This window comes from Artemia franciscana, chromosome 7, assembly GCF_032884065.1.
Source record: "Artemia franciscana chromosome 7, ASM3288406v1, whole genome shotgun sequence".
Classification (NCBI taxonomy): Eukaryota; Metazoa; Arthropoda; class Branchiopoda; order Anostraca; family Artemiidae; genus Artemia; species Artemia franciscana.
This window is the reverse complement of record NC_088869.1, coordinates 34,239,157-34,267,091: the sequence shown is the minus strand read 5'-3', so window position 1 is coordinate 34,267,091 and position 27,935 is coordinate 34,239,157. Positions and strand designations below refer to the sequence as shown.

General features: G+C 35.5%; 1 protein-coding gene across 1 annotated transcript in view; it reads left to right on the top strand.

The window, feature by feature from the left end:
* LOC136029195 (neural cell adhesion molecule 2-like) overlaps positions 1 to 27,935 on the top strand; it is a gene marked incomplete in the record, with an annotated part of 281,406 nt that overhangs the window by 93,604 nt on the left and 159,867 nt on the right. Inside the window, 1 exon segment of the mRNA XM_065707337.1 lies at positions 3,610 to 3,753. Within this exon segment, the coding sequence (XP_065563409.1) occupies positions 3,610 to 3,753 (144 nt within the window).

The following is a 27,935-nucleotide window of genomic DNA, read 5'->3' as shown; positions in this document are numbered from 1 at the left end:
TCCGACTATTAACAAAACAATATCAATCGAACGAAAAAAACTATACACATGTAGCTAAAGGGCATATAAGCGATATCATTGGCAGTGCTGCTCTATCGTAGCTAGTAATATCATTGATATTTTAAAGGAACTAATTTGATTGTAAATTAAAAGTTATAGTGCCCTCTTTAAGATTCAAAAGTTACTGGAGGACAAACGACCCTTCTTCTTAGCCCATAAATTTCCAATCTTTTGCAATCAAAATATTAAGACAGCTATTTTGTTTAATATAGCTGGACAGTCTGGTAACTAGTAACTCTAGTAACTATATCTCTAGGGTTAACGGGTAGGTTACCCCCCTCCCCCCAGGGCTGTGCAATTTTCCCATTATGCTTAAAAACTATATGTTTCTTTAAATTTAATGCCAAACGCACTGTCTGACATACAGTACGTCAGACAAAACCACTTTATGAGAATCATGATGGTGTTCATGGACTATGTTTTGGGCATGTTGGCTCACTTCAATGCTCTTTTCCGATCACAGTCTCCCCTTTACCCTACATTGAAATTAGAAACAAAAAGACTTGTTGTAACTCTCTCCAAGAACTTTCTTGAGGTAGAATATGCAAATGGTTTGAACAATCCACTAGATGTTGATGTAAGTGATGACAATTACCATGTAGCTATCCAAAATATTTATCTTGGACTGAATGCCCAGCTCACTATTTCATAGCTTGTAGAGTGCGACCCTAAGGTGGACCATAATGAAGTGATGAAGGTATACCTCACGGCAAGAGAATTTTGCAATGAAGCAGTTGCACAGATCAAAACCAGGTTCGTATTTGATGATGATCTGTATGAGATTTCCTGTCTTATAGAACCTTCAAATGCTGCTAAGCTCAATCCTTTTAGTCTTGCACCACTTATAGTTAAGCAATTCCCTCCTACATGTCCTAGAGCTACCATTGACTCGGAATGGCGTGAACAAAGCTCTGTTGATGTTCCGAAGGATCTGTATAAGTCAAAAGTAGAATATTGGAAGTTTGTTTTGTCCATTGTTACCCGAAGAATTGTTACGACGAAGGTACACAAACTTTAAAAGAGGTGAAGACTGATAAACGAAATAGATTGTCGACGCTGACCTTATCTGCCATCTTGCGTACCAAATGCGGGACGAAGAGGTTGAATATGCTTTCTTCTTCGCTGATAGTTGATCACGAACTAGAGAAACGGCTAAAGGAAGTAAAAGCATCTGCGACCGTTGAAGAGTGTATATGAGTGATCAAAGTTAGTCTATAATAGCAAAAGTTTCTGTTTTGTGTTGCATTAGATATTTGAAACTACCACTTTTCCTGAATTGTCTTTTGAATACCAAATTGTGCTTTATTGATTTATTGTGATGAATAGTACCTAATTAAGTAGATTGGGAATCAATCAACGTATTCTACCGATGCGATCCTAGGCTTGATTCCTTCGTTTGCAGTTGTGTATCAGTTGCTTTAGTCATTTGAATCCAGTATCTGATTTGTTGTTTGAAGTCCAATTTTAAGTGCTTTACTATGATTAACAGTACCTGATTAAGTAGAATATGATTCCATCAATAATAACTGAGGATATTAAAAGTGCATTTTTTTTAGCCCTGTTCCCATGCGTGTCTAGCTAAGTTTCTGTGTTTACGCGCTTGTCAGGCAATATATTCGTGTCTAAACATATCTTGTTCCCACGTAGGCATAAACACCAAATGTCAATTTAATTAATACATGAAAAACGTTTTTTCCTTATGTGAGCGTTCGGATTCACAGGCACTGTGGATTTGCTGCAACTACTGCAAATGCCGCGTTTGCAACATTTTAGAATCGCCGCTAGCTCAAGAGTACACCATATTATTATACTATCGATTTACAAGAACCACTGCAAACGCTGCATTTGTAAGTACTGCAACATTTCGTAACCGTCGTTATTACAACGAGATCAAACAACGTCCCATTGCTCTTTTTCAGTTTTATAGAAAACATTGCTTTAAATCGTCGTATGATCAATCGTAAATCGATAGACCGTTATAGAATAGTCTAATTCTGAATTGATCTGGGACTTCAGCAGAAAATTGAGTATTTTTGCGAACTTAACACGCACTTAGAGGGTTTTAGGCATGCTTAGAAATTCCCTACCGATTTTTCTACCGATAACGTGACTCCATCTACTGATTTTCTACCAAATTTTAGGCGTGCCATACCGATTTTTTAGGCATGCGAAGTAGAAACACTGCTGTCTGTATTCTGGTTGCTAATAAGATACATCAGCAACATCCCAAGAATAAGTATATGTTAAAAGAGTATAAGTGTTTCCAGGCTAGATATAATTTCTTGGGTATGGTATTAAGTTTTGTTTTTCAGGTAAACTAGAGAAGGTATAAAACTAAATTAAACACTACTCTTTGTGTCAAGATTTTTCAAAAGAGTGTGTGCTTTTAAAAATTGTTGAAAAAGTTTCTCCAGCATAGAAATAGCAAGCCATACTATATATTGTTAAAAAAGAAAAATCTTCAGTAAAGTGCAAATTATGTTCTGGACTTTTGAATTTAAAAAAAAGAGGGAATAGTTGTGGGAAAAGTGGAAGTCATGGCCAATTGTAGAAAAAAGCCAAGACAGATTGTTGAATTAAGTGGGCAGCCCAGTCAAGGGTTAATTTTATCCATTTGATTGCCGTTGTTACTGTCTGCCATTTATGCTACACCTTTCCGTGCATGTGTGTCCCTTCACAAATGCACAAAGAAGGCACAGGGGCTGTAAGCCCTACTCATTTTAATATACGCTCGTTTTATCTATATCTGTTAATAATTTTTTGAGCTCATTGAACTTTACCTACAAAACTGTAGGTAAAGTTGTTAGCGATCCACGTTTACTAAAATAGCAGAACAATGACTTACGGGGAAAATCGTAAACATTAAATGAAAGTTTTAGGGAAGATCTCTGGAAGGGATTGATTTTATATAGTGTTTTAAATAGTTTTTGGCCGAACTGCTTTCTCAGAAAGTTCATTGACAAGAATTTTACCCCGCTTTGGTCAACATTGTTCTTTGTAATAGGAAATGGTACCCTTCATTGCAGCAATTTATTTTGCGACTTAAAATGGCTCAATCTACTAGAACCTTTATTGTGAGTATACATGGAATCAAATTTAGGGTCAGAAGCTGGTAAAAAGAGAATCACCTAATAAGCAAGTAGAAATGTTTATTGAAATGTCAGTTTCATCTAAGCCAATTTTAGCGTCAGAAGCTTAAAAAAATGGGAACCAATTAATAAATCAAAAAGCTCTAATTAGGAAGCTGAATCAAGCTAGTTGCCTCTTTATTAAGATCAGTTAACCTGAAAGCTCATCTCACCGACAATATGTTGTGCATTATTACAAAACGCTCTAATAATTTTGTAGAAAGCGAAATTAAAATAGTGATTCGGACACAAAAGACATATCTTCTTAGCATTAGGCTTGTAAAATATCTACCAGGAGTGACAAATAATTTTCGCTCGAGAAAAGATAGATATGTACCAAACTTAAAAAAGCATACAAATTAGAGTAGCCTCCTTCAAAATACTCCACTATTGTCCAGCTAAACCCTAACTATATTTCAGGCATCGTCGGATAGAAATGTTACTATATCTACACTACATCTAAACACAAATAAAGGTCACAGCGGGAAAAAATTGACCTGCCGTGCAGAAAATCCTGCTATCAAAGGTGCTGTAATTGAAGATGCCATCACTATTGAGGTCGCCTGTAAGTATAACCTCTTTTTTTAATAACAGCATTCTCCATAGAATGCTACGCAGTAGAATAATAAGAAGACTTCTAAGTTAAAGGAGGGCCTGACTTCGAAGACTCAAAGCTAAGACCAGGCAAAAATAAAGGGACAGCTAAAGAATGTTTCAGGATAAAAGTTGTGCCAAGTTTATTAAGAATAAACTATTCGAAAAATGTTTGCATGTTTTCGTTAGAATCAACATATGTTGGTAATGTTTAAGTGAAATGGTTTCTTTATTATTTCTTTTTTTGAAGTAAAAAACGAACCACATATACAAAAGAATATATAGAAAAATAAATAGAAACCCAAGTAATAGTAGTTTTAATTCTTACCTTGGTTACAAATTTAAAAAGTGGGGGCTTGAATTTTCGATTGTTTTATAATTTACGAACTAATGGAGACAACTAGGTCTAGTCAGTATCTGTCAAAAAAGAAAGTTTTGCTTGTGGAAGTTATAAAGTTTTTTTCAAGTTTTAAAACATAAAAACAAACGAGAACTATTGCATCGCTGATTACGTAAAATAATATCTACAAAACTAGATGAAATGACTTGTGGTATTTTCCAGTATCTGTAGAATTTTGAAACCCAACACCAAACCCCCAAAAAACTAGAGGTCTTCTTAGGAGCGGAAATTCACGTGACTAGCCTGACAAAAACAGAGACTAATTAATAAGTCTATAAACATTAATAAATCAATGTATACTATAAAGATTAATCAAAATTCTAGTTACCAGACCTCAATCAGCAATGAATGGAATTTCTTATAATTATTTTTTTAATCCATCTTTAATTTTGCTTTCTAAAATGGTCCATGACACGCACTTTACTCGGTTATAGTTATCGCTACAACCATAATCTTAATATTGCAAGGCCTTTTCTTTTGATATTGGTATAATAGTCTTATGGGTGGTCTCTAATAATAACTTTTGTATTAAGTTCCCCCCCATATGACAGAGCTGGCAGAATTATCGAGTTAACATAATAAAGTGGGAATATACTTTGCAATGTAATTTGATTTTTATGGCTTTTTAATTGTGGTATTTTTTTTTTATTCTTCTTCTTCTCGCAGGCAAGGGCTATTTTCGCCATTAAAATTTATTTATAGAATAAAGAGGAAAATGAATTGAAAATGGATATCCAATTATGGAGTACTTTTTCGTGATAAATATTAAAAATGTGTGTAACGCTTTCCCAATTTTTGGACTAGATAATCACGGCATCGAAGCTATATCATTGGTCACGAAAACGGTTAGTTTCGTGTTTGTGTGCTAATAAATAAAGAAACAAGTTTTTCTAATTGAAAGTAAAGAGTAACACACAAAATTAAAATGAAAGGAAATTGTTCCCTACATAAGGGGGCTGCTCCAACCTTCAATCCCCCACTTTTAACGCAAAAGCTTCACACGCTTTACTGAATGCATTTGTAAATGAAGCAAATGAATTCGATGGGTAATTGCAATTCTTTTGTTTCCTTATGGCTTAAAAAAAATTAAATTAAACACACTAGTTTTTCAACTGAAAGTAAGGAGCAGCATCAAAATTCGAAACGAACAGAAATTATTCCGTACAGGAAGGGGCTGTCCCCTCCTCAATACCTGGCTCTCCATGCTAAAACTTTTACCACTTTTCAAAAACTTTCCTATTCTAATTGTACGACCCTTGTGTTTCAGAAGTCGTTCTTTAAAAACGGTGACAAACAGTCAAACTTTAGAGTAAAGACCAAAGTATTGGGGAGGGGGTAACCCCATCAAATACGGAACAATTTCTATTCGTTTGGAGTTTTAATGTTGCTGCTTCTTACTTTCAGCTGGAAAAACTTGTTTTTTAAATCTGATTTCTGATCGTTTTTCAAATAATGCCGTAAATCTGGCTCAGCCTCCATGAAAAATTCCATCTCCTCATAGAAAACTCCTCCTTGGAAGGTTCATCCTACGTAAAATATATACTCACATTCCCGTGAAATGTCTTCTGTACAACTCCATCCTCGCTGAAAATTCTCCCCCCCCCCCTTCTGTAAAATTTCTGGCAGATTATTCCGCCTGAAAAATTCTTCTTAGCATACTTTCATTTGAAAAGACTTAAGTTCTAATTGTTTATCTGATCACTCAAGAGATTCCCCTTCCATGGATATTTCACTCGAAAATTCTCCAGAACATCTCCATATGCAAAAGTGAATAGCCAAAGACAAATTAAGACAAAAAGAAAAAATTTCGTATAGGAATTCTGTCAAATTTCCCCGGTGTAAAATTTCCCGGTTTCCCCTGGAAATCTCGATCCCAGGAATATCCCTCCAAACAGAAATTTGTCTCCATTGAAATCGATCCCAAGCGCGAAATCCCCCCTCCCTCCGAGAAATGTCTGCATACTCCTCAGTAAAAATACTATACGTAGACAATGGGTAGATTTTACAAGTTGAGGACCCATCCCCCGAGGCTTGCAGGTCATGTTATCTTCAAACGTATAATCTTTCGGACTTTTCGACTATGCTAAACAAAATGAATATCTCAAAATTTTGATCGGACAGTTTTGGTGGAAAAGGCTTATAGGTGCCTTAAAAGGCTCCTCCCTATGAGGGAGGAGGGGTAAGTTCTCAAATTTAATTCTTAAGGAAAATCATTTCCATAGGGAGCTTCCCCATGGACGCTGGCGGGTATGTCAGGGGTAATGCCCATCTCCCTTTCTGAAACCAAAAACACATTATTGAGCCTATTGAGCTCTTTGGGCCAAAACTGTTGTTTTGAACCACAAAATGGCAAAAAACAAATCCCTTTGCTGTGTTTACTTTTCTTACTTAATAGGAGCACTATAATTTTTAATTACTGCTCGAGTGGGTGATTTCTCGATATTTAGGAGCATTGGTTTTATGCACTTACCCTTAGAAATAATAAGTAATAAAAAAAGAAGAAAAAAAAGACAAGCAGATAGACAAGCAACCGTGATCACCCTTCTTGAAAAAATACAAAATTTCAGATTTTTGTTGATAGGTGTTTGGAAACTCCGCAATAGGGTTGTCTGATATGCTAAATGGCTCAAGATGACTATCCTCTTTAGGGATGTTTCCTCTTTTTTAGGAAACTCCAGGAATTTTCTCAAGATAGTAACTTTTCTATTTCTTTTCTTTGTTGCAATCGATTTAGTTTATCATTGTCAATGTAGTTATATTTTCTTTGTAAAGAGCAAAGTGTCTCCAATGTATTCTTTTTTTTCTCTGGATATTTTGTGCAAAACCGATTCTGTTTTGAGCGTTGGGGGATGGTTAGGCTCATTTAGTCAAAAACAAGAAATAGGCTAGTTAATTAAAAACGGTCAAAATTTTCCAAACATATGTTCACGCGGTGAGTCCACAGTTCGTAACTACTTGCTAATTAAATAACAAAAAACAAGTTTTTTCAACTGAAAGTAAGGAGCAGCATTAAAACTGAAAGCGAACAGAAATTATTACGTATATGAAAGGATTCCCCCCTCCTGAATACCTCGCTCTTTACGCTAAAGTTTTTAGTACTTTCAAAAAAGCTTTTTTTTGTTCTAATTAAATGATCTAATTGTTCTAATTAAATGATATCTCCCCAAGGAGATATTCTTTAGACGGTTCAATCCTGATGAAAATCTACACTCTGACAATTACCCTTAACAACTCCTCGTGTACAATTGAGACGAAAAGGGTAAAGCAAGACATATAAAAAGAATATTGTTTAGGAACTCTGGCACATTCACCCAGTGCATTCCTTGTCTAAATAAGTTCACCCCTTGGAAACGTCCCTCCCTATGGGAAATTCAACCGTGGGAAAAAACCCGGCAGAACAATCGTCCCTTCGATAAGAAAATAAAATAACACGCATCCCTTATCTTAATTCTGGGAAAAAAAATACAAAATTACACATTTTTGCAAATAGAAGCTTGACACCTCTATGGTAGGATTTTCTGATACTCTGAATTTGACGGCATGATTTTTATTAAGATTCTATTACTCTTAGGGGGGGGATCTTCCTTTTTTTGAAAATCAAGCAATTTTTCTCAGGCTCGTAACTTATGTATTTGAAATCGCCATAATAAACTTATTCTTTTGATATATCTATTGATATCAAAAATCGGTTTTTAGTTTCAGTTAGTTTGAGCCGGGTCGTTCCTTACCTACAGTTCGTTACCACGATCTGTTTGATAAATCAGTAAGTAAGTAGGTATGAAAGCATGTGGTAAAGGGAAGTGTAGCATGAGCCCAGCATCCCTGGGACTACGAGCTCTAATTTACTTTTTAGGTACATAAATTCTAATAGGAAGGGGGGTCATATTGAAACTTTTTAAAGCATAAGGATGACAAATTTCGGTCAGGAAGGTAGGCATGTTACTCCTTTATAAACCGGAGTCTTGTAAGGATTTTCAATATCACTTCGAAAACAAGGTGAGTGAAAGCTAATTACTAACTCAGCGCAAATTTGAGCGAAGTACTTTCTATGTGTAAAAACAAGCTATGCCAAGACTCGATTTAGAATGAGCTTCATCAAGCTTTGGAATTTTGGTTGCATGGTGCAAAGTCGAGCAGTATCATGACTTAGAGCAAAAACAAGATGAGTTCATATTACGAATTGATTGAATGTAATTATGAGTAAAGTCCACACTTGGTTTAAATATGGGCTAGTCCTGAGTTGGGTAAAACAATCGAAGTCCATGCTGCTTTCTACTTTTTTTACGCAGAGCGATAACGAGGCAAGCTCAAATGTTTTCTTTGGCATAAGTCTTCACAACTTCAAAGCCCCTACTACATCCCATACAATTGTAAACAGATCCTGCTTCACATAGTCTCTTTCCTCCAAAAATCGTCCATCCCTTCGCCCAAACCGTGAGTGCTCTCTGGCATTACAGAGAGTTTTCGTTAAAATTCATAAACAACCAAAAAAGAGAGAGAAAAAAAAGAACTTGGGATCTCTAAATTGACTTTCAGAAATTAACTCCTAGAAATACAGATGTTTTACAAAGTTTCCACCTCAGTTCCCAAGGAAATACTTTCGTTTTGTGTGCGAGTTCGGTATTTTAGATCCCTAAGAAGTTTACTTTAAAAACTAAGACACCTTCATTTTGCTTTTCGTTTAAGTTGCTTCGTAGGCTCGAAGAGATTTTATATGTTTCTGAGAATTATAAGTAATGAAAACTTGAGACGAGATTTTCTTCGTCATATCAGAAAAGTTGTTCGAATTTTTATTTCTTACCCTAGATCCACACAGAAAAGTTTCTACGATAGGTTGTCCTCGGCTGTTTCTTCTGCCATTGTAGGATTTAGACTAAAATTTCTCTTTGAATTAACTCTTCGAGCACCTTCCTCGGCTGTTTCTTCTACCTTTGTAGGATTTATACTGAAAATTCTCTTTGAATTGCCCCCTTAAGTACTTATAATGACGTCATATACAAAGTCTTATATACTTACAATGACGTCATATGCGTACAAACAAACAAACATACCACTTATTTTTATATATATATATATATATATATATATATATATATATATATATATATATATATACTAGCTGTTGGGGTGGCGCTTCGTGCCACCCCAACACCTAGCTGGTGGGGCGCTTCGCGCCCCCCCAAGCCCCCCCCCCCCCCGCGCGCGTAAGTCGTTACGCGCCATATTAGTTACGCGCCATTGTAGTTGTGTCCCTGTGTCCCACCTGTGAATAGAGATAGATATAAATATATGTTTTTAACTACGTAAAACATGCGAATATACAACATTCTTCGCTGTCCCATTGTCTGTGCATATAAATAGATTGTCAGGTTTACTGACTCTTGAACATGCAACATATAATTGTCCATGGGAAAAACAATCCGTATTCAGATCTATACCTCATTATTCTAATGATGTGTCCCTGTGTCCCGGTCGTCATTTATATTCCCTGTGTCCCGGTCGTCATTTGTGTCCCGGTGTCCCAGTTTGTAATTTCTCTTTGAGTGTCCAGGTCGTCATTTATATTCCCTGTGTCCCGGTGTCCCGGTCGTCATTTGTGTCCCGGTGTCCCGGTCTGAAATTTCTATTCGAACAATCCCTGTGTCCCGGTCGTCATTTATATATCCCGCCTGTGCCCCCGGCATCCCCGTTGTAGTTGTGTCCCTGTGTCCCGGTCGTCATTTATATTCCCTGTGTCCCGGTCGTGATTTGTGTCCGGGTGTCCCAGTCTGTAATTTATCTTTGACGTTCCCGGTCGTCACTTATATTCCCTCTGTCTCGGTCTAATGACGTCACCGTCAAAGCAAAATTGACGACAACTAATTTCATGACGTCAGTCAACACAGAAACATGACGTCACCTGATCCACAGACAGACAGACAGACAACTTATTTTTATATATATAGATATATATATATATATATATATATATATATATATATATATATATATATATATATATATATATATATATATATATATATATATATATATATATATATATATATATATATATATATATATATATATATATATATATATATATGTCCCTGTTGTGTTGTGTCCCTGTGTCTCACCTGTGAATATAGATATATATATATATATATATATATATATATATATATATATATATATATATATATATATATATATATATATATACATATATATTTATATATATATATATATATATATATATATATATATATATATATATATATACATATATATATATATATATATATATATATATATATATATATATATATATATATGTATATATATATATATATATATATATATATATATATATATATATATATATATATATATATATATATATATATATATATATATATCTATATGTCCCTGTTGTGTTGTGTCCCTGTGTCCCACCTGTGAATATATATATATATATATATATATATATATATATATATATATATATATATATATATATATATATATATATATATATATATATATATATATATATATATATATATATATATATATATATATATATATATATATATATATATATATATATATATATATATATATATATATATATATATATATATATATATATATATATATATACTAGCTGTTGGGGTGGCGCTTCGCGCCACCCCAACACCTAGTTGGTGGGAAGCTTCGCGCCCCCCCCAAGCCCCCCCGCGCGCTTAAGTCGTTACGCGCCATATTAGTTACACGCCATTGTAGTTGTGTCCCTGTGTCCCACCTGTGAATACAGATAGATTTATATATGTGTTTCAAACTACGTAAAAATTGCGAATATACAACATTCTTGGCTTTCCCATTGTCTGTGCATATACAAAGCCGTATGTACTAATAATGACGTCATATGCAAACGCTCTTTTTACAAACAAACAAACATGCATACACACAACTCGTTTTTATATAGATAGATAGATAGATAGATAAAATACAAATTAACTGCGTAAAACTTGCAAATATACAACATTCTTCGCTGTCCAATTGTCGCTGCATATAAATAGATTGTCAGGTTTACCGACCCTCGAACATGCAAGTACAATTTGTCCATGGGAAAAACAATCAGTATTAAGATCTACACCACATTTTTCTAATGATTGACCTTGAGCTTTGTTAATGGTGATTGCAAATGCTAATCGAATTGGGAATTGCAATATTTTAAATTGAAAAGGCAGATCCGTTGGAATCATGGGAATGCGAGGAATAAGAACAGCCTCACCCTCAAAAGGCCCTGTCAAGATTGTGGCCTCTATTAGGTTTTCCATTGTTTTTTTTTACGGTAAGTCGCGTGCCATTGCAAAGCTTTGGGGGGTTGATATTTCTTAAAAGTATTATTGGTATGCCTATTTTTAGTTGTAGCACGTGTGGTGGAAACCCTGAAAGATCTATGGAATTTAAAAATTCAGATGGATAATTAACCACTTCATTTGGTTCCAAAACTGTGTCGACTGATTTGTAAAGGACTGCCTGGTCTCGAATCTTGGTCAAAACAATATTGTTGATTTCGTGGACGTCTATATTTTTGGGTGCGAGAATCGCTCTTTCAATTAGCCATTTATTATTTTTATAAATTTTTAGAATATTCGGAAATACTTTTTCAATCAATTCATTTTTGGACGTCACTAAATTACAGAAATCAGCAGGTAGTTGTATACGTCCTGAAATTGAGTCTACTGGGAGCTTTCCGTTTCCAATTGCCAGCAATTGATCTGAAAATGTTTGACCAGAGTCATCGTTTTGCAATCGGACACGCATATTTGTAGTTAATTTTAATATTTTTACGTGTGCCCATAAATTAGAATTTTTCAGGCAAGCATTCATTTCGTCTGCAGGAGTTGATTTAGGTATTATAGGTAATGTTTGCCTGAAATCTCCCGCAAGCAAAATTAATGTGCTGCCAAAGGGTTTCGACTTCCCTTTCAAATCTTTCAAGCTTTGATCCAGAGCCTCGAGCGATTTTTTGTGTGCCATTGTGCACTCATCCCAAATAATAAGTTTGCATTGCTGCAATACTTTACCCATCCCAGATGATTTGGAAATATTGCACGTGGGAGTTTCTGTAGAATGCAAATTCAGAGGCAATTTCAAAGCGGAATGATCAGTTCTTCCACCAGGCAGCAATGTTGCGGCTATTCCGGACAACGCAATTGCCAACGCTATATCATTTTTTGATCGAATTGATGCCAGAATCAGTTTTATCACAAACGTTTTACCAGTACCTCCTGGCGCATCCAAAAAGAAAATTTCTTCAGCGTTGTTATCGACACAATGCATCATCGTATCATAAATGTCTTTTTGTTCCGACGTTAACTTGGAAATGTTATTTTGTACATACGACAATAGATCACTCGTACTGTAACTTTGTTCACGATCCAATTCTACACATGTCGAAACAGCAGCGATACAGTTAGGTGAAGGCATTCCCAAATCCTGAAGAGGTTTGTTTGCCATACGTACGCACAAATCTTCTATAATAACTAAAGTGTAGTTATAAATTTCTGATGTAAAATCAAAAGTCATATCTGACGTCTCTAACTGTTTTCGATGGAGTATATCTTCGGACATTTTTGACTTATATTTTTCCCATAACTCTGTAGGAGCTGATGGAGAGCAAGTTGTTAAAATGATGCCAAACAATGCACGAATTTGACTTGGGGTTGACGTTTCGCACGCGTCATTGATGCAGTTATCCCAGTGTTGGTCATTCTCCAATAAATTCAGAGCTTGGCATGCACTACGGTAAGTGTCATGTATAGTACCGTTTACAGTTCTCAAATTCTCAAAGGATGTCGGACCGGGTACATTCACCAAAAGCAGGCGTAGAAAGAAGCATTCATATTGATTGGGTTGAACGGTGTAGAGTCTTCCTATCGTGGTATCTTTGAAGATGGTAGGTTGGCCGTCGACTGACTTACCCTGTTTTCGACGTTCAAATACTTTATTTTTAGTATTCTACGTGTAATACGAAGGCACTTCAGTATACAGCAGTTTTTTTGCAAAAGAATCATTTTTGCAAAGCGAAAAAAAAAGCTGTTTATGTTGTATCCGGTGGATTCAGGGCTCTTTGTTGCACATTTGTTTCCGTGAAATAAACACGTTGACCATTCTGTAAATGTACCGCTAAGTGAACAACAGCTGGACTACGTTCATGTATCGGAAATGAAAGAATTCGCCAAACAGCTTCATTACTGCTTATGTATCTTCCAGCCTGATATTGTACGATTTTGTCGAAATCTTTGATTTCGGGCTGCAAGCCAAAAACTGCCATGTCACTGCCTTTGTTGACGTATTTACATATGTATTCGATTGCCTTTACGGAGTTACAGTATTCAACGTTTATGTGTGCATTAAATGTTTTTGATAATAATGGGGAATATGGAACAACCCACTGGTTATCTACTTCGATGGTGGTACCGTTACGCTTCTTTATTATTGCTGTTTTACCGCCATCTTCAGTAGATCTTCTTCTATATTGTGGGTAACCATCATTGCCAGTAATTGTGTTTGATACTAAAAGTCGAGGATATTGCTTTGTGCAGCTTCCTTTGGCCATGCATGGTGAATTTTCGTTCAGTGCACCGCAAGGTCCATGTATCATATTTTTTACAATAATATAATGTAACCCCTTATCGACATTTTTATCAGGTATTTCAGCGGAAATCACATCATCAATTTCGTTCGAAGTATTTTTTTTTATGTAGCCAGATTAGTATATGTGCGTGTGGCAAACCTCGTTTTTGCCATTCAACTGAGTACATCCAGCAACGCACTGACCCAAACACTTCAAGTTTTACTATGTAGTTTATCAGTGATTTCAACTTTTGCCGGAAGACACGGGCCATAATGTCATGCCTATGAACTGCCGATTGGCCTTGAAGTAAAAGCTGCAGTATCTCGTCCCAAGATTGATTACATGTAAATGTAATAAATAAATCTGGACGACCATAGAGAAGAACATACGCAATAGCATCTTGAGCATATTCATGCATATGACGGGGACTGCCAGCATATGACGAAGGTAAAATTGTTAATCTTCCAACGTTTGTGGTATTACCGTCATTTATAACTGCATCTCGCAAATGAATGTATTGTTCAGAGCGGATCTTGGTCTGATTCAGGCGGATATATAGCAAACGTTCTGATTCAATTTTAGCATACATATCAACGACAAATTGGTGAAACAATTCACGGCATTTTAAAATATAATTTTCTTCATCCTGCCGAATCATTAGTCTATAGGAATAATAATGTATTGCACTGTATTTCTTATTCATTTCTTTGTTAGTGGCTGGATTCATCAATTTAATATTAAAGTGATAGCCGTCGGCTTCATCCCAAAAAATGATAGGATATTGTAGTGCATCGTAGCATCGATGAGTTTCAGCAATTCTTAACAACTGAGCGTTTCGCTTATGAAGAATAATATCTCGAGGTAAAAACTGATCACCGACCATAACGATTGCCACTTCGTCGATAGTTGGAGCATTGTATCTACGCACATGTGGCCAGGAGGCGTTTTGTCAGCGGAAATAACAATTTTATGCGTATCAGTAGGCATCAAATCGATGGCTGTTTTGAACCGACGCACTAAATTATTATTTTCGTGGAAAAGATGTTGCAATTGGGAAACGATTGTCCTTTCAACGTTGGGAGAAATTTCGCAACGTGCATTCAATTCAGAATTTCTATCACTGATGAAGTACAATTGTAAAAATTTATGATTCTCGCCTGAGAATGGTACAAGGGACCCTGCTCTATGATAAATTTGCCCTTTTACTTTGAAAGTAGACATAAATTGATCTGGATTTTCGATTTGGGCTCCAAACGACATCATTTGGAAACATGAGTTGTATTTTCTGATTTTTGACAAAAAACGCTTAGATTCTTACGTAGTTCCAGTAAGGAAAGTCTTCAATGGCTCTGGTGGTGCAGCCAATAGAGGAAGTTTAACTTTTCCTGAGGCGCAACACATTCCCATTGTTTCACAATTGAATTTCAAGGCCCTGCAATAGGGACAAATTTTAGACATTGTCCCGATTTGAACACATCTACTCAAGCTATAATCATCGACTGGGCTGTACCTGAATGCCAGGCGATAACTTTCAGGTTGCTATGATTCCTCGGCACGCTTTCTTTTCTTACTTTCTCTATCAGCAGCAAGCCTGATTTCTTGCTGTTTTTGTGATTCCTCGGCACGCTTTCTTTTCTTACTTTCTCTATCAGCAGCAAGCCTGATTTCTTGCTGTTCTTGTGATTCCTCGGCACGCTTTCTTTTCTTACTTTCTCTTTTAGCAGCAAGTCTGCTTGCGCGTTGCTCTGGTAGTTCCTCAGCACGCTTTGTGTTCTTTTTTTCTCTATCAGCCTCAAGCCTGTTTCCTTGTTGTTCTTTTGATTCCTCGGCACGCTTTCTGTTCTTTCTTTCTCTATCAGCCTCAAGCCTGTTTCCTTCCTGTTCTTTTGATTCCTCGGCACGCTTTCTTTTCTGACTTTCTCTATCAGCAGCAAGTTTTTTGGCACAGACTCTTTGAGCATCTTCATCGGCTTTTGCCATTGTAAGTTCATCAGTCATTTTAAACTTAAACATTAATAGATTTCTACGTGAACATATATGTCTTAAATATCTTTAATGATGTCACCGTCATAGCAAAAATGACGACAACTAACTTCATGATTAAATATCTTTAATGACGTCACCGTCATAGCAAAAATGACGACAACTAACTTCATGACGTCAGTCGACACAGAAACATGACGTCACCTGAAAGACAGACACACAGACAGACAACTTATTTATATATATATATATATATATATATATATATATATATATATATATATATATATATATATATATATATATATATATATATATATATATATATATATATACTAGCTGTTGGGGTGGCGCTTCGCGCCACCCCACAACCTAGTTGGTGGGGGCGCTTCGCGCCCCCCCCCCCCAAGCCCCCTCGCGCGCGTAAGTTGTTACGCGCCATATTAGTTCGGCGGCATTGTAGTTGTGTCCCTGTGTCCCACCTGTGAATATAGATAGATATCTATATTTATATAAATTTATATATATAGACTAGCTGTTGGGATGGCGCGAAGCGCCTTTATCTATATATATAAAAATAAGTTGTCTGTCTGTGGATGTGTGGATGGATGTGTCAGGTGACGTCACCTGAAAAAACTGGATCAGGTGACGTCAAAACTGAAAAAACTAAAAAAAGGCAAAAACTACAAAAAAAACTAAAAACTAATAAAAAAAATAAAAAAAGCTAAAAAACTAAAAAAACTATAAAGGTAAAAACCAATAAAAAACTAAAAAAAAAACTGAAAAAACTAAAAAAAGGCAAAAACTACAAAAAAAAACTAAAAACTAATAAAAAAAGTAAAAAAGCTAAAAAACTAAAAAAACTAAAAAAACTAAAAAAAGGTAAAAAACTAAAAAAATAAAAAATAAAAAAAAACTAAAAAAAAGGAAAAAACTGAAAAATAAGCTAAAATAAAGGTAAAAACCAATAAAAAACTAAAAAGAAAAAAAGGAAAAAACTAATAAATGACGACACTCAAAGAGAAAGCGACCAGGACAAAAGGAATGTTCGATTAGCAATCAACAAAGCACCGGGACACAGGGAGTATAAATGACGACCAGGACATAAGTAAAAAAAAAAAACTATCTATATATATAAAAATAAGTTGTCAAACTAAAAAAAGGCAAAAACTACAAAAAAAACTAAAAACTAATAAAAAAGCTAAAAAACTAAAAAAACTAAAAAAAAGGCAAAAACTACAAAAAAAAACTAAAAACTAATAAAAAAAAATAAAAAAGCTAAAAAACTAAAAAAACTAAAAAAACTAAAAAAAGGTAAAAAACTAAAAAAACTAAAAACTAAAAAAAACTAAAAAAAAGGAAAAAACTGAAAAATAAGCTAAAATAAAGGTAAAAACCAATAAAAAACTAAAAAAAAAACTGAAAAAACTAAAAAAAGGCAAAAAACTACAAAAAAACTAAAAACTAATAAAAAAAGTAAAAAAGCTAAAAAACTAAAAAAACTAAAAAAACTAAAAAAAGGTAAAAAACTAAAAAAACTAAAAAATAAAAAAAAACTAAAAAAAAGGAAAAAACTGAAAAATAAGCTAACATAAAGGTAAAAACCAATAAAAACTAAAAAGAAAAAAAGGAAAAAACTAAAAAAAATTTTCATCTAAAAAACTAAAAAAAACTAAAAAAGGTAAAAACTAAAAGAACTAAAAAAGAAAAAAATAAATGACGACACTCAAAGAGAAAGCGACCAGGACAAAAGGAATGTTCGATTAGCAATCAACAAAGCACCGGGACATAGGGAGTATAAATGACGACCAGGACATAAGTAAAAAAAAAATTAACAAAACTAAAAAGAAGGTAAAAACTAGAAAAAAACTAAAAAGAAAAAAAAACTAAAAACTAATAAAAAAACTAAAAAATCTAAAAATCTAAATAAACTAAAAAAGAAAAAAAAAGGAAAAAAATAAAGGAGAAAAACAAAACTAAAAAACGAATGTATATACAGACCGGTACACCGGGATACAAATGACGACCGGGACACAGGGAATATAAATGACGACCGGGACACAGGGACACAACTACAACGGGGACACCGGGGGAAACAGGGGGATATAAATGACGACCGGGACAAAAAAACTAAAAAGAAAAAAAAACTAAAAACTAATAAAAAAACTAAAAAATCTAAAAATCTAAATAAGCTAAAAAAGAAAAAAAAAGGAAAAAAATAAAGGAGAAAAACAAAACTAAAAACGAATGTATATACAGACCGGGACACCGGGATACAAATGACGACCGGGACACAGGGAATATAAATGACGACCGGGACACAGGGACACAACTACAACGGGGACACCGGAGGAAACAGGGGGATGTAAATGACGACCGGGACACCGGGACAGGGAATGGTCGATTAGCAATCACCATCAACAAAGCTCAAGGGCAATCATTAGAATCATGAGGTATAGATCTGAATACAGATTGTTTTCCCATGGACCATTATATGTTGCATGTTCAAGAGTCGGTAAACCTGACAATCTATTTATATGCAAAGACAATGGGACAGCAAAGAATGTTGTATATTCGCAAGTTTTACGTAGTTAAAACCATATATATATATATCTATCTATATTCACAGGTGGGACATAGGGACACAACTACAATGGCGCGTAACTATTATGGCGCGTAACGACTTACGCGCGCGGGGGGGCTTGGGGGGGGCGCGAAGCGCCCCCACCAACTAGGTGTTGGGGTGGCGCGAAGCGCCACCCCAACAGCTAGTTATATATAAAAATAAGTTCTCTGTCTGTTATGTCTGTTATACCTTGTCTGTTACGCCAGATTATATCTTCTATATATATAAAAGAAAACAAACTAGAATGTAAAAACTGGAAACTGCATAAATATTTCGAAATATTTTGACAATAGATTAAAGTAATTCGAAAAAAGAAAAATGGTAAAAAACTAAAAAAAAACTAAAAAGAAAAAACTAAAAAAAAATAAAAAATTAAAAAAAGAAAAAACCTAAAAAGAAAAAAAGTAAAAAAATAAAAAAAGATAAAAAACTAAAAAGAAAAAAAAACTAAAAAAGCTAAAAAACTAAAAAAAAGAAAAAACTAAAAAAAACTGGGAATTGCACAAATATTTCAATATATTTTGACAATAGATTAAAGTAAGTCGAAAACCTTAAAACAGATACCCCAAATTTGAGGTTTAATATAAATTGTTGGAGCTTTAGCATGCTTGGCACGTAAAGATTTTTCCAAGTGTCAATGTTAGAATGAACATTGACAAATTGAAGAAAACAAATCAATAAAAAGAAGAAACTAAAAAAAAGAAAGAACTAAAAAAGAAAAAAAACTAAAGAAGAAACTGTATCTATATATATAAAAATAGGTTGTATATATGCATGTTTGTTTGTTTGTGGGTTTGCATTTGACGTCATTATAAGTATATAAGGCTTTGTATATGACGTAATTATAAGATGACACTACAGACCGGGACACCGGGACACAAATGACGACCGGGACACTCAAAGAGAAATTACAGACCGGGACATCGGGACACAAATAACGACCGGGACACCGGGACAGAGGGAATATAAATGACGACCAGGACACTCAAAGAGAGATTACAGACTGGGATACCAGGACACAAATGACGACCGAGACACAAGGAATATAAATGACGACCAGGACACAGGGACACAACTACGACGGGGACGCCGGGGGCACAGGGGGATATATAAATGACGACGGGGACACAGGGAATGTTCGATTAGCAATCACCATCAACAAAGCTCAAGGGCAATCGTTAGAAAAATGCGGTATAGATCTGAATACGGATTGTTTTCCCATGGACAATTATATGTTTCATGTTCAAGAGTCGGTAAACCTGGCAATCTATTTATATGCACAGACAATGGGACAGCGAAGAATATTGTATATTCTCAAGTTTTACGTAGTTAAAAACATATATATATATATATATATATATATATATATATATATATATATATATATATATATATATATATATATATTCACAGGTGGGACACAGGGACACAACTACAATGGCGCGTAACTAATATGGCGCTTAACGACTTACGCGCGGGGGAGGGGCTTGGGGGGGCGCGATGCGCCCCCACCAACTAAGTGTTGGTGTGGCACGAAGCGAAACACTAACAGCTAGTATATATATATATATATATATATAGAGAGGTTAGGAGTTAAATTCTCCATTAATTTTTATCCGAACGGCTCTATAAGGGCCTGATGGGGAGCCGAACATTCACTTTTCGACACTTTAAAAAAACCCTACCCATACACAAATGTGGTACTGATCTCCAACTTAATAGTTGGTTCATAGCTATTAAATATTGTAGAATAGTTAATTTTAGTGGATACATTGTTTCTGCGAACAGAGTTCAGTTTTAATGTCCTGCATTCATGCTTCAGGAGAATATACTACGATGCGCTTGTATACTTTTCAAAATTTAGAGGCCGGTGAAGAAGTCTTTCGATATTTCTGTGCCGACCGGGTCTTAATATGGCACATAATTTTTTTTATGTTTCCTCGGGAGGGGACCTCAACCCCAAAATTTTTGTTTTTAGTTCCTTTGTTCTTCAATTTCATTTTCTTTTGGCTCCTTTGGACCCATCTCAGAGGATAGTTCTTCCTTAAATAGTTATGGCTGTTGTAATATCTACATTTTGAATAACAAGAAGTTATCAAACTACAGAATATTAAATATCTAGAATATTATAGAATTTAATTTAATTTAAAAAATATTAAAAAATTGAATATTGAATAATTTTCTTCATTGCTTTTCCTGACGTGTTTACTTGGCTAATAGAGAAAAATTCAGTGGCTGAAACATTAATAATTTTTCTTTTATAGATTTTCTTATAGTATTCTTAAGTATAAAATTGCAAAAGATGGTGGTAAAGTGCATATTGATATTCCTTTTTTTGGGATGGCCTATGACACTTTATGTCTTTCGCATCGTCGTCGGCGTAAGCGCTTGCATAGGCCTAAGTTCATTGCGAATTTTTTTTATTGGGAATAATTTCTTTTTATGTTTCGGATGGTTCAGCTGAAAGAAGTCATATATATAGCTATCTTGTGTGTTATATTGTGTTTTATTTTGATTGTCTTCTGTTCTAAATGTGTTTTCAAAAAATTTCTGGTGACCAAGAATATTTTTTAGCTTACCTGCTAGAACTGAAACTTGTTCATAAAACGAATAAGCCTGTAGTGTTTCCTTTTATTAGAAAAACTAAGTTAAATGTTAATTTTTTTTATTATTTTCTTTTAATTGGCTTGGCTGTTCATTACATTGACAATTCATTAGATATTTCTACGTATTTTTCGAGTCGTTGTAACAAGTAGCTTAGTTTTGTACTATATCACTGAAATACAAACAAAATTAATGGTTAGGTCTCAATGCATATTTTCATTCTTAGTCTCATACTTCAATTCCCTGGTCTTAGTTTCATTTGAAATAAAATGCTCATGTTTCTTTAGGAGCGATTTTTAAGTGGTTTTAGAATTCAAGAGATTTGCCAAGAAAACACTGAAAATTGTTTGAGATTGATTTCCAGTGTTAAGTAAAATTAAGTAGGACACTGGGGAACGGTTGAAACTTCTTCATTAACTTTTCAGAAAGGACGAAAAATGGATTGTGTTTGATTAATTTCAAAGATTTTTTTTTATCTAGAAGATTATCAATTCCTAGCCAAGGTTTGAATTTATTCATTACGAGATAGTTTAGCTTATACAGGATAACATACTGACGCACCAGTCGTAGATCTACAATGAAAATGACGACGGAGGTGGTTTTTGTAATCATCAGATTAAAAAAAAAAAAAAAAAAAAAAAAAAAAAAAAAAAAAAACAAAAAAAAAAAAAAAAAAAAAAACAGATACATCGAGTTCAACCTCTCCGTCCAGCTTTGTTGTAAGTTAGTGTTTTGCTTAATGTGCTCTTCAATAAATTTCGGTTTAAAGTCCAGTTCAAATCAAATAGTTCATGGTAACGAACTGTAAGTAATGAGATATGTTGCTGAATAGTAATGGAAACTCTAAGAAACATAGTCTTGATAAAAATAGATAAATCAAAAGAATCACATTTTGGTGCTGATACAAAATACGTAAAATTCTTCAAATTTAACGTTTCCCACATATGTTACGAGTGTGATAAAATTTGCCTAATTTTTGAACAGAAGGGGAAAACACACTAAAAACATCAAATGATACCCTGTTTAAGTGACCAAGAAGTGTTGGAAGGTAGTTAGCCCCCCTCCCCGCGCGGATTTTTTTCCCACAGTCACCGGATCAAAATTTTGAGATAGCGATTTTTTCAACCTAGTCGAACAGTCTAATAACTGTGTCTATGAGGATGACTTGACCCCTCACAGTCCCCGAGGGAAGGGTTGCATGCTATAAACCTTGCCCGTTGTTTACATATATTATTGGTTTTTGGGAAGTATACAGCGTTCTTAGGGAAGAATTTTCAGATAGAGGTGGGTTACGTGGGAGGATCCTTCTAAAGAATAATTTTTCCTGGGGAAGGGAATTTTCTTCGGCGGGGGAGCCGGATTTTCCAACATTGTTTTAAAAAAAGATCAGAAATTAAATAAAAAAAAGTGTTTCAACTGAAAGTAAGGAGCAACATTAAAACTTGAAACGAACAGTAATTATACCGTATATGAGGGGGTAGTGCTCTCCTAATTATCTCACTCTTCAAACAAAAGTTTTTTTTTAGAACTTTTAAAAGAGCTTAATATTCTTATTAAAGGTCCTTTGTGATTTAGAAATCATTCTTAAATAACTGGGGGAAAAATCAAACTTTTGCGTAATAGCAAGGAATAGGGCAAATAACCCCCCCCCCCTGTGCGTAATGATTTCTATTCGTTTTAAGTTTTAATGCTGCTCCTTAATTTCAGTTGAAAAACCTGTTTTTTATTTATAAGAGTGGCAATAAATACAAAATTGACAGAAAATACTCCATATACGAAGGGAGCTATCCCCCTTTTTACCCTCGCTCTTTACGTTGAGGTTCATAGTACATAAATGAAAACACTCCGAGCATCAAAATTATGATTGATTAGTAACTGCAAGTGTTTTATGTTCCGATTGTCTGTTAAAACATTCGAATTTATCGCTTGAAAGGAAATGGATTCATTTCTTTGAGGGAATTCCTATTAATAACCTTTTCCATTCATGGGGCATTTTTGAAAATACTTTTTCCCTTTCCAAATTTCCTTTTGTTTGAAAGGTCGTTCTGAAAGCATTGCGTGGAAAAGTCAAACGCCAGCAAAAAGAGCGAAGGTTGTGCAGGGAGCACCCTACCTCATATACAGAATAATCCGTTTAAACTCTTAGTGTTGCTTTGACTTTCATTTGAAAAGACCTTTCTTATTTGATTTTGTTCGTTTTCAATGTTATACCTAGAGTCATTCAAAATGTGGGGACAACTAACTCTTCCTGGAGCCCCAGTCTTTTTGTCAAAACTTAACTTTTTTAGAACAATGCTTCGAAAAAAAACTAAAGTTTGTTCGTTAATTTTCCTTACGAGACAAAGGACAATTTTCCAAAATTGTCCTTTAAATATATGTATATACTAGCTGGGACCCGGCAGCTTCGCCGCCAGGCCCCAGCATGGCACGCGGCCGGCAGGCTTCTATAAATGGATTCTCATTTTCCCTTGTGTTCTAACTGCAGGCAGTTGCAACAAGGCTTCAAAAAAACTAAAGTTTGTTTCGTTAATTTTCCTTACGAGACAAAGGACAATTTTCCAAAATTGTCCTTTAAATATATGTATTTACTAGCTGGGACTCGGCGGCTTCGCCACCGGGCCCCAGCATGGCACGCAGAAGGTTCTATAAATGTATTCTCATTGTCCCTTGTGTTCTAACAGCACACAGTGCTGGGTCCTGGTGGCTTCGTCGGGAAAAGAAAAAAAAGAGCAAAGGTTGACCAGGGAGCACCCTACCTCGTATACAGAATAATTTGTTTAAATTCTTAGTGAACAATTTTCCAAAATTGTCCTCTATATATGTATATACTAGCTGGGTCCCGGTGGCTTCGTCGCAAGGCCCCAGCATGGCACGCGGCAGGCTTCTATAAATGGATTCTCATTGTCCCTTGTTTTCTAACAGCAGACAGTGCTGGTTCCCGGCGAGCTGGTTCCCGAGCCCCAACATGGCACGCGGCAGACTTCTATATATGGATTCACTATGTCCCTTGTGTTCTAACCAAAGGCAGTTCTGGGTCCCGGCGGCTTCGCCACCGGGCCCCAGCATGACACGTGGCAGGCTTCTATATATGGATTCTCATTGTCCCTTGTGTTCTAACCGCAGACAGTTTTGGGTCCCGGTGGCTTCACCGCCGGGACCCAGCATGGCACGCAGCAGGCTTCTATATATGGATTCTCATTGTCCCTTGTGTTCTGGGTCCCTGCAACGCTATGTCGTTTTTGGATCGAATTTATGACGTAAATTAGACATTCACAATCTGGCCCTTTCTCTTTGAGCCGCAAGCCTGGTTTTGCGTTGCTCTGATGTTTCCTCATGGTGTTCCCTTTTTGGTAACATTGTAGGATAATTATACACGCGTTGCTTTTGTAATACAGCGACACGCCTTCTTTTTTTCTATCTCTATCAGCCGCAAACCTGGTTTTGCGTTGCTCTGATGTTTCCTCATGGTGTTCCCTTTTTGGTGACATTGTAAGATAATTATACACGCATCGCTTTTGTAATACAGCGACATGCCTTCTTTTTTACTATCTCTATCAGCCGCTAGCCTGGTTTCGCGTTTATATATCTATATCTATCTATCTATATATAAAAATAAGTTTTATGTTCGTCTGTTACACTATCTGTATATATAAAAAATTGCTGTTGGGGTGGCGCTTCGCGCCACCCTAACACCTAGTTGGTGGGGGCGCTTCGCAAGACCCCCCAAGCCTCCCCACGCGCGGAAGTCGTTACGCGCCATATTAGTTACGCGCCAATGTAGTTGTGTCTCTGTGTCCCACCTGTGAATATAGATATATATATATATATATATATATATATATATATATATATATATATATATATATATATATATATATATATATATATATATATATATATATATATATATATATATATATATATATATATATATATATATATATATATGTTTTTAACTACGTAAAACTTGCGAATATACAACATTTTTCGCTGTCCCATTGTCTGTGCATATAAATAGGTTGTCAGGTTTACCGACTCTTGAACATGCAACATATAATTGTCCATGGGAAAAACAATCTGTATTCACATCTATACCTCATTATTCTAATGATTGCCCTTGAGCTTTACTGATGGTGATTACTAATCGAACACTCCCTGTGTCCCAGTCGTCATTTATATATCCCCCCTGTGCCCCCGGAGTCCCCGTTGTAGTTGTGTCCCTGTGTCCCGGTCGTCATTTATATTCCCTGTGTCCCGGTCGTCATTTGTGTCCTGATGTCCCAGTCTGTAATTTCTCTTTGAGTGTCCCGGTTGTTATTTATATTCCCTGTGTCCCGGTTTCCCGGTCGTCATTTGTGTCCCGGTGTCCCAGTCTGTAATTTCGCTTTGAGTGTCCCGGTCGTCATGTATATTCCCTGTGTCCCAGTCGTCATTAGTGTCCCGGTTGTCCATGGGAAAAACAATCCATATTCAGATCTATACATCATTTATAATGATTTCCTTTGAGCTTTGTTGATGGTGATTGCTAATCGAACATTCCCTGTGTCCCGGTCGTCATTTATATATCCCCCCTGTCCCCCCGGCGTCCCCGTTGTAGTTGTGTCCCTGTGTCCCGGTCGCGATTTATATTCCATGTGTCCCGGTCGTTATTTGTGTCCTGGTGTCCCAGTCTGTAATTTCTCTTTGATTGTCTCGGTCGTCATTTATATTCCCTGTGTCCCGGTGGCCCGGTCGTCATTTGTGTCCCGGTGTCCCGGTCTGTAATTTCGTCAGTCGACAAACGTGATGTGAGTCGACAAGCAACTTCATGACCACATAATGCTCAATCCTTATAATGACGTCAGTCGGCAAACATGCCCGACGTCAGTCAACAGACAAACAACTTATATATATATATATATATATATATATATATATATATATATATATATATATATATATATATATATATATATATATATATATATATATATATATATATATATATATATATATATATATATATATATATATATATATATATATACTAGCTGTTGGGGGGGCTTGGTATATATATGCTAGCTGTTGGGGGTTGTTGGGGGGCAACACCCCAACACCTAGTTGGTGGGGCGCTTGGCGCCCCCCAAGCCCCCCCGCGCGCGTAAGTCGTTACGTGCCATATTAGTTACGCGCCATTGTAGTTGTGTCCCTGTGTCCCACCTGCGAATATAGATAGATTTATATATGTGTTTCAAACTACGTAAAAATTGCGAATATACAACATTCTTGGCTTTCCCATTGTCTGTCCATATACAAAGCCGTATGTACTAATAATGACGTCATATGCAAACGCTCTTTTTACAAACAAACAAACATGCATACACACAACTCGTTTTTATATAGATAGGTAGATAGATAGATACAATACAAATTAACTACGTAAAACTTGTGAATATACAACAGTCTTCGCTGTCCAATTGTCTGTGCGTATAAATAGATTGTCAGGTTTACCGACCCTCAAAGATGCAACATACAATTGTACATTGGTAAAGCAATCTGTATTAAGATCTATACCGCATTTTTCTAGTGATTGCCCTTGAGCTTTGTTGATGGTGGTTGCAAATGCTAATCGAAGTGGGAATTGCAATCTTTTAAATTGAAAAAGCAGATCCGTTGGAATCATGGGAATGCGAGGAATAAGAACAACCTCACCCTCATAAGGCCCTGTCAAGATTGTGGCCTCTATTAGGTTTTCCATTGTTTTTTTACGGCAAGTCGCGTGCCATTGCAAAGCTTTGGTGGGTTGATATTTCTTAAAAGTATTATTGGTACGCCTATTTTTAGTTGTAGCACGTTTGGTGGAAACCCTGAAGGATCTATGGAATTTAAAAATTCAGATGGATAATTAACCGCTTCATTTGGTTCCAAAATACAAATTATGCAACGTACAATTGTCCATGGGAAAAAAAATCAGTATTAAGATCTATACCATATTTTTCTAATGACTGACCTTGAGCTTTGTTAATGGTGATTGCAAATTACGGCAAGTCGCGTGCCATTGCAAAGCTTTGGTGGGTTGATATTTCTTAAAAGTATTATTGGTACGCCTATTTTTAGTTGTAGCACGTGTGGTGGAAACCCTGAAGGATCTATGGAATTTAAAAATTTAGATGGATAATTTACCGCTTCATTTGGTTCCAAAATACAAATTATGCAACGTACAATTGTCCATGGGAAAAACAATCAGTATTAAGATCTATACCACATTTTTCTAATGATTGACCTTGAGCTTTGTTAATGGTGATTGCAAATGCTAATCGAATTGGGAATTGCAATCTTTTAAATTGAAAAGGCAGATCCGTTGGAATCATGGGAATGCGAGGAATAAGAACAGCCTCGCCCTCAAAAGGCCCTGTCAAGATTGTGGCCTCTATTAGGTTTTCCATTGTTTTTTTTTACGGCAAGTCGAGTGCCATTGCAAAGCTTTGGTGGGTTTATATTTCTTAAAAGTATTATTGGTACGCCTATTTTTTGTTGTAGCACGTGTGGTGGAAACCCTGAAAGATCTATGGAATTTAAAAATTCAGATGGATAATTAACCGCTTCATTTGGTTCCAAAACTGTGTCGACTGACTTGTAAAGGACTGCCTGGTCTCGAATCTTGGCCAAAACAATATTGTTGATTTCGTGGACGTCTATATTTTTGGGTGCGAGAATCGCTCTTTCACTTAGCCATTTATTATTTTTATATTTTTTTAGAATATTCGGAAATACTTTTTCAATCAATTCATTTTTGGACGTCACTAAATTACAGAAATCAGCAGGTAGTTGTATACGTCCTGAAATTTAGTCTACTGGGAGCTTTCCGTTTCCCATTGCCAGCAATTGATCTGAAAATGTTTGACCAGAGTCATCGTTTTGCGATCGGACACG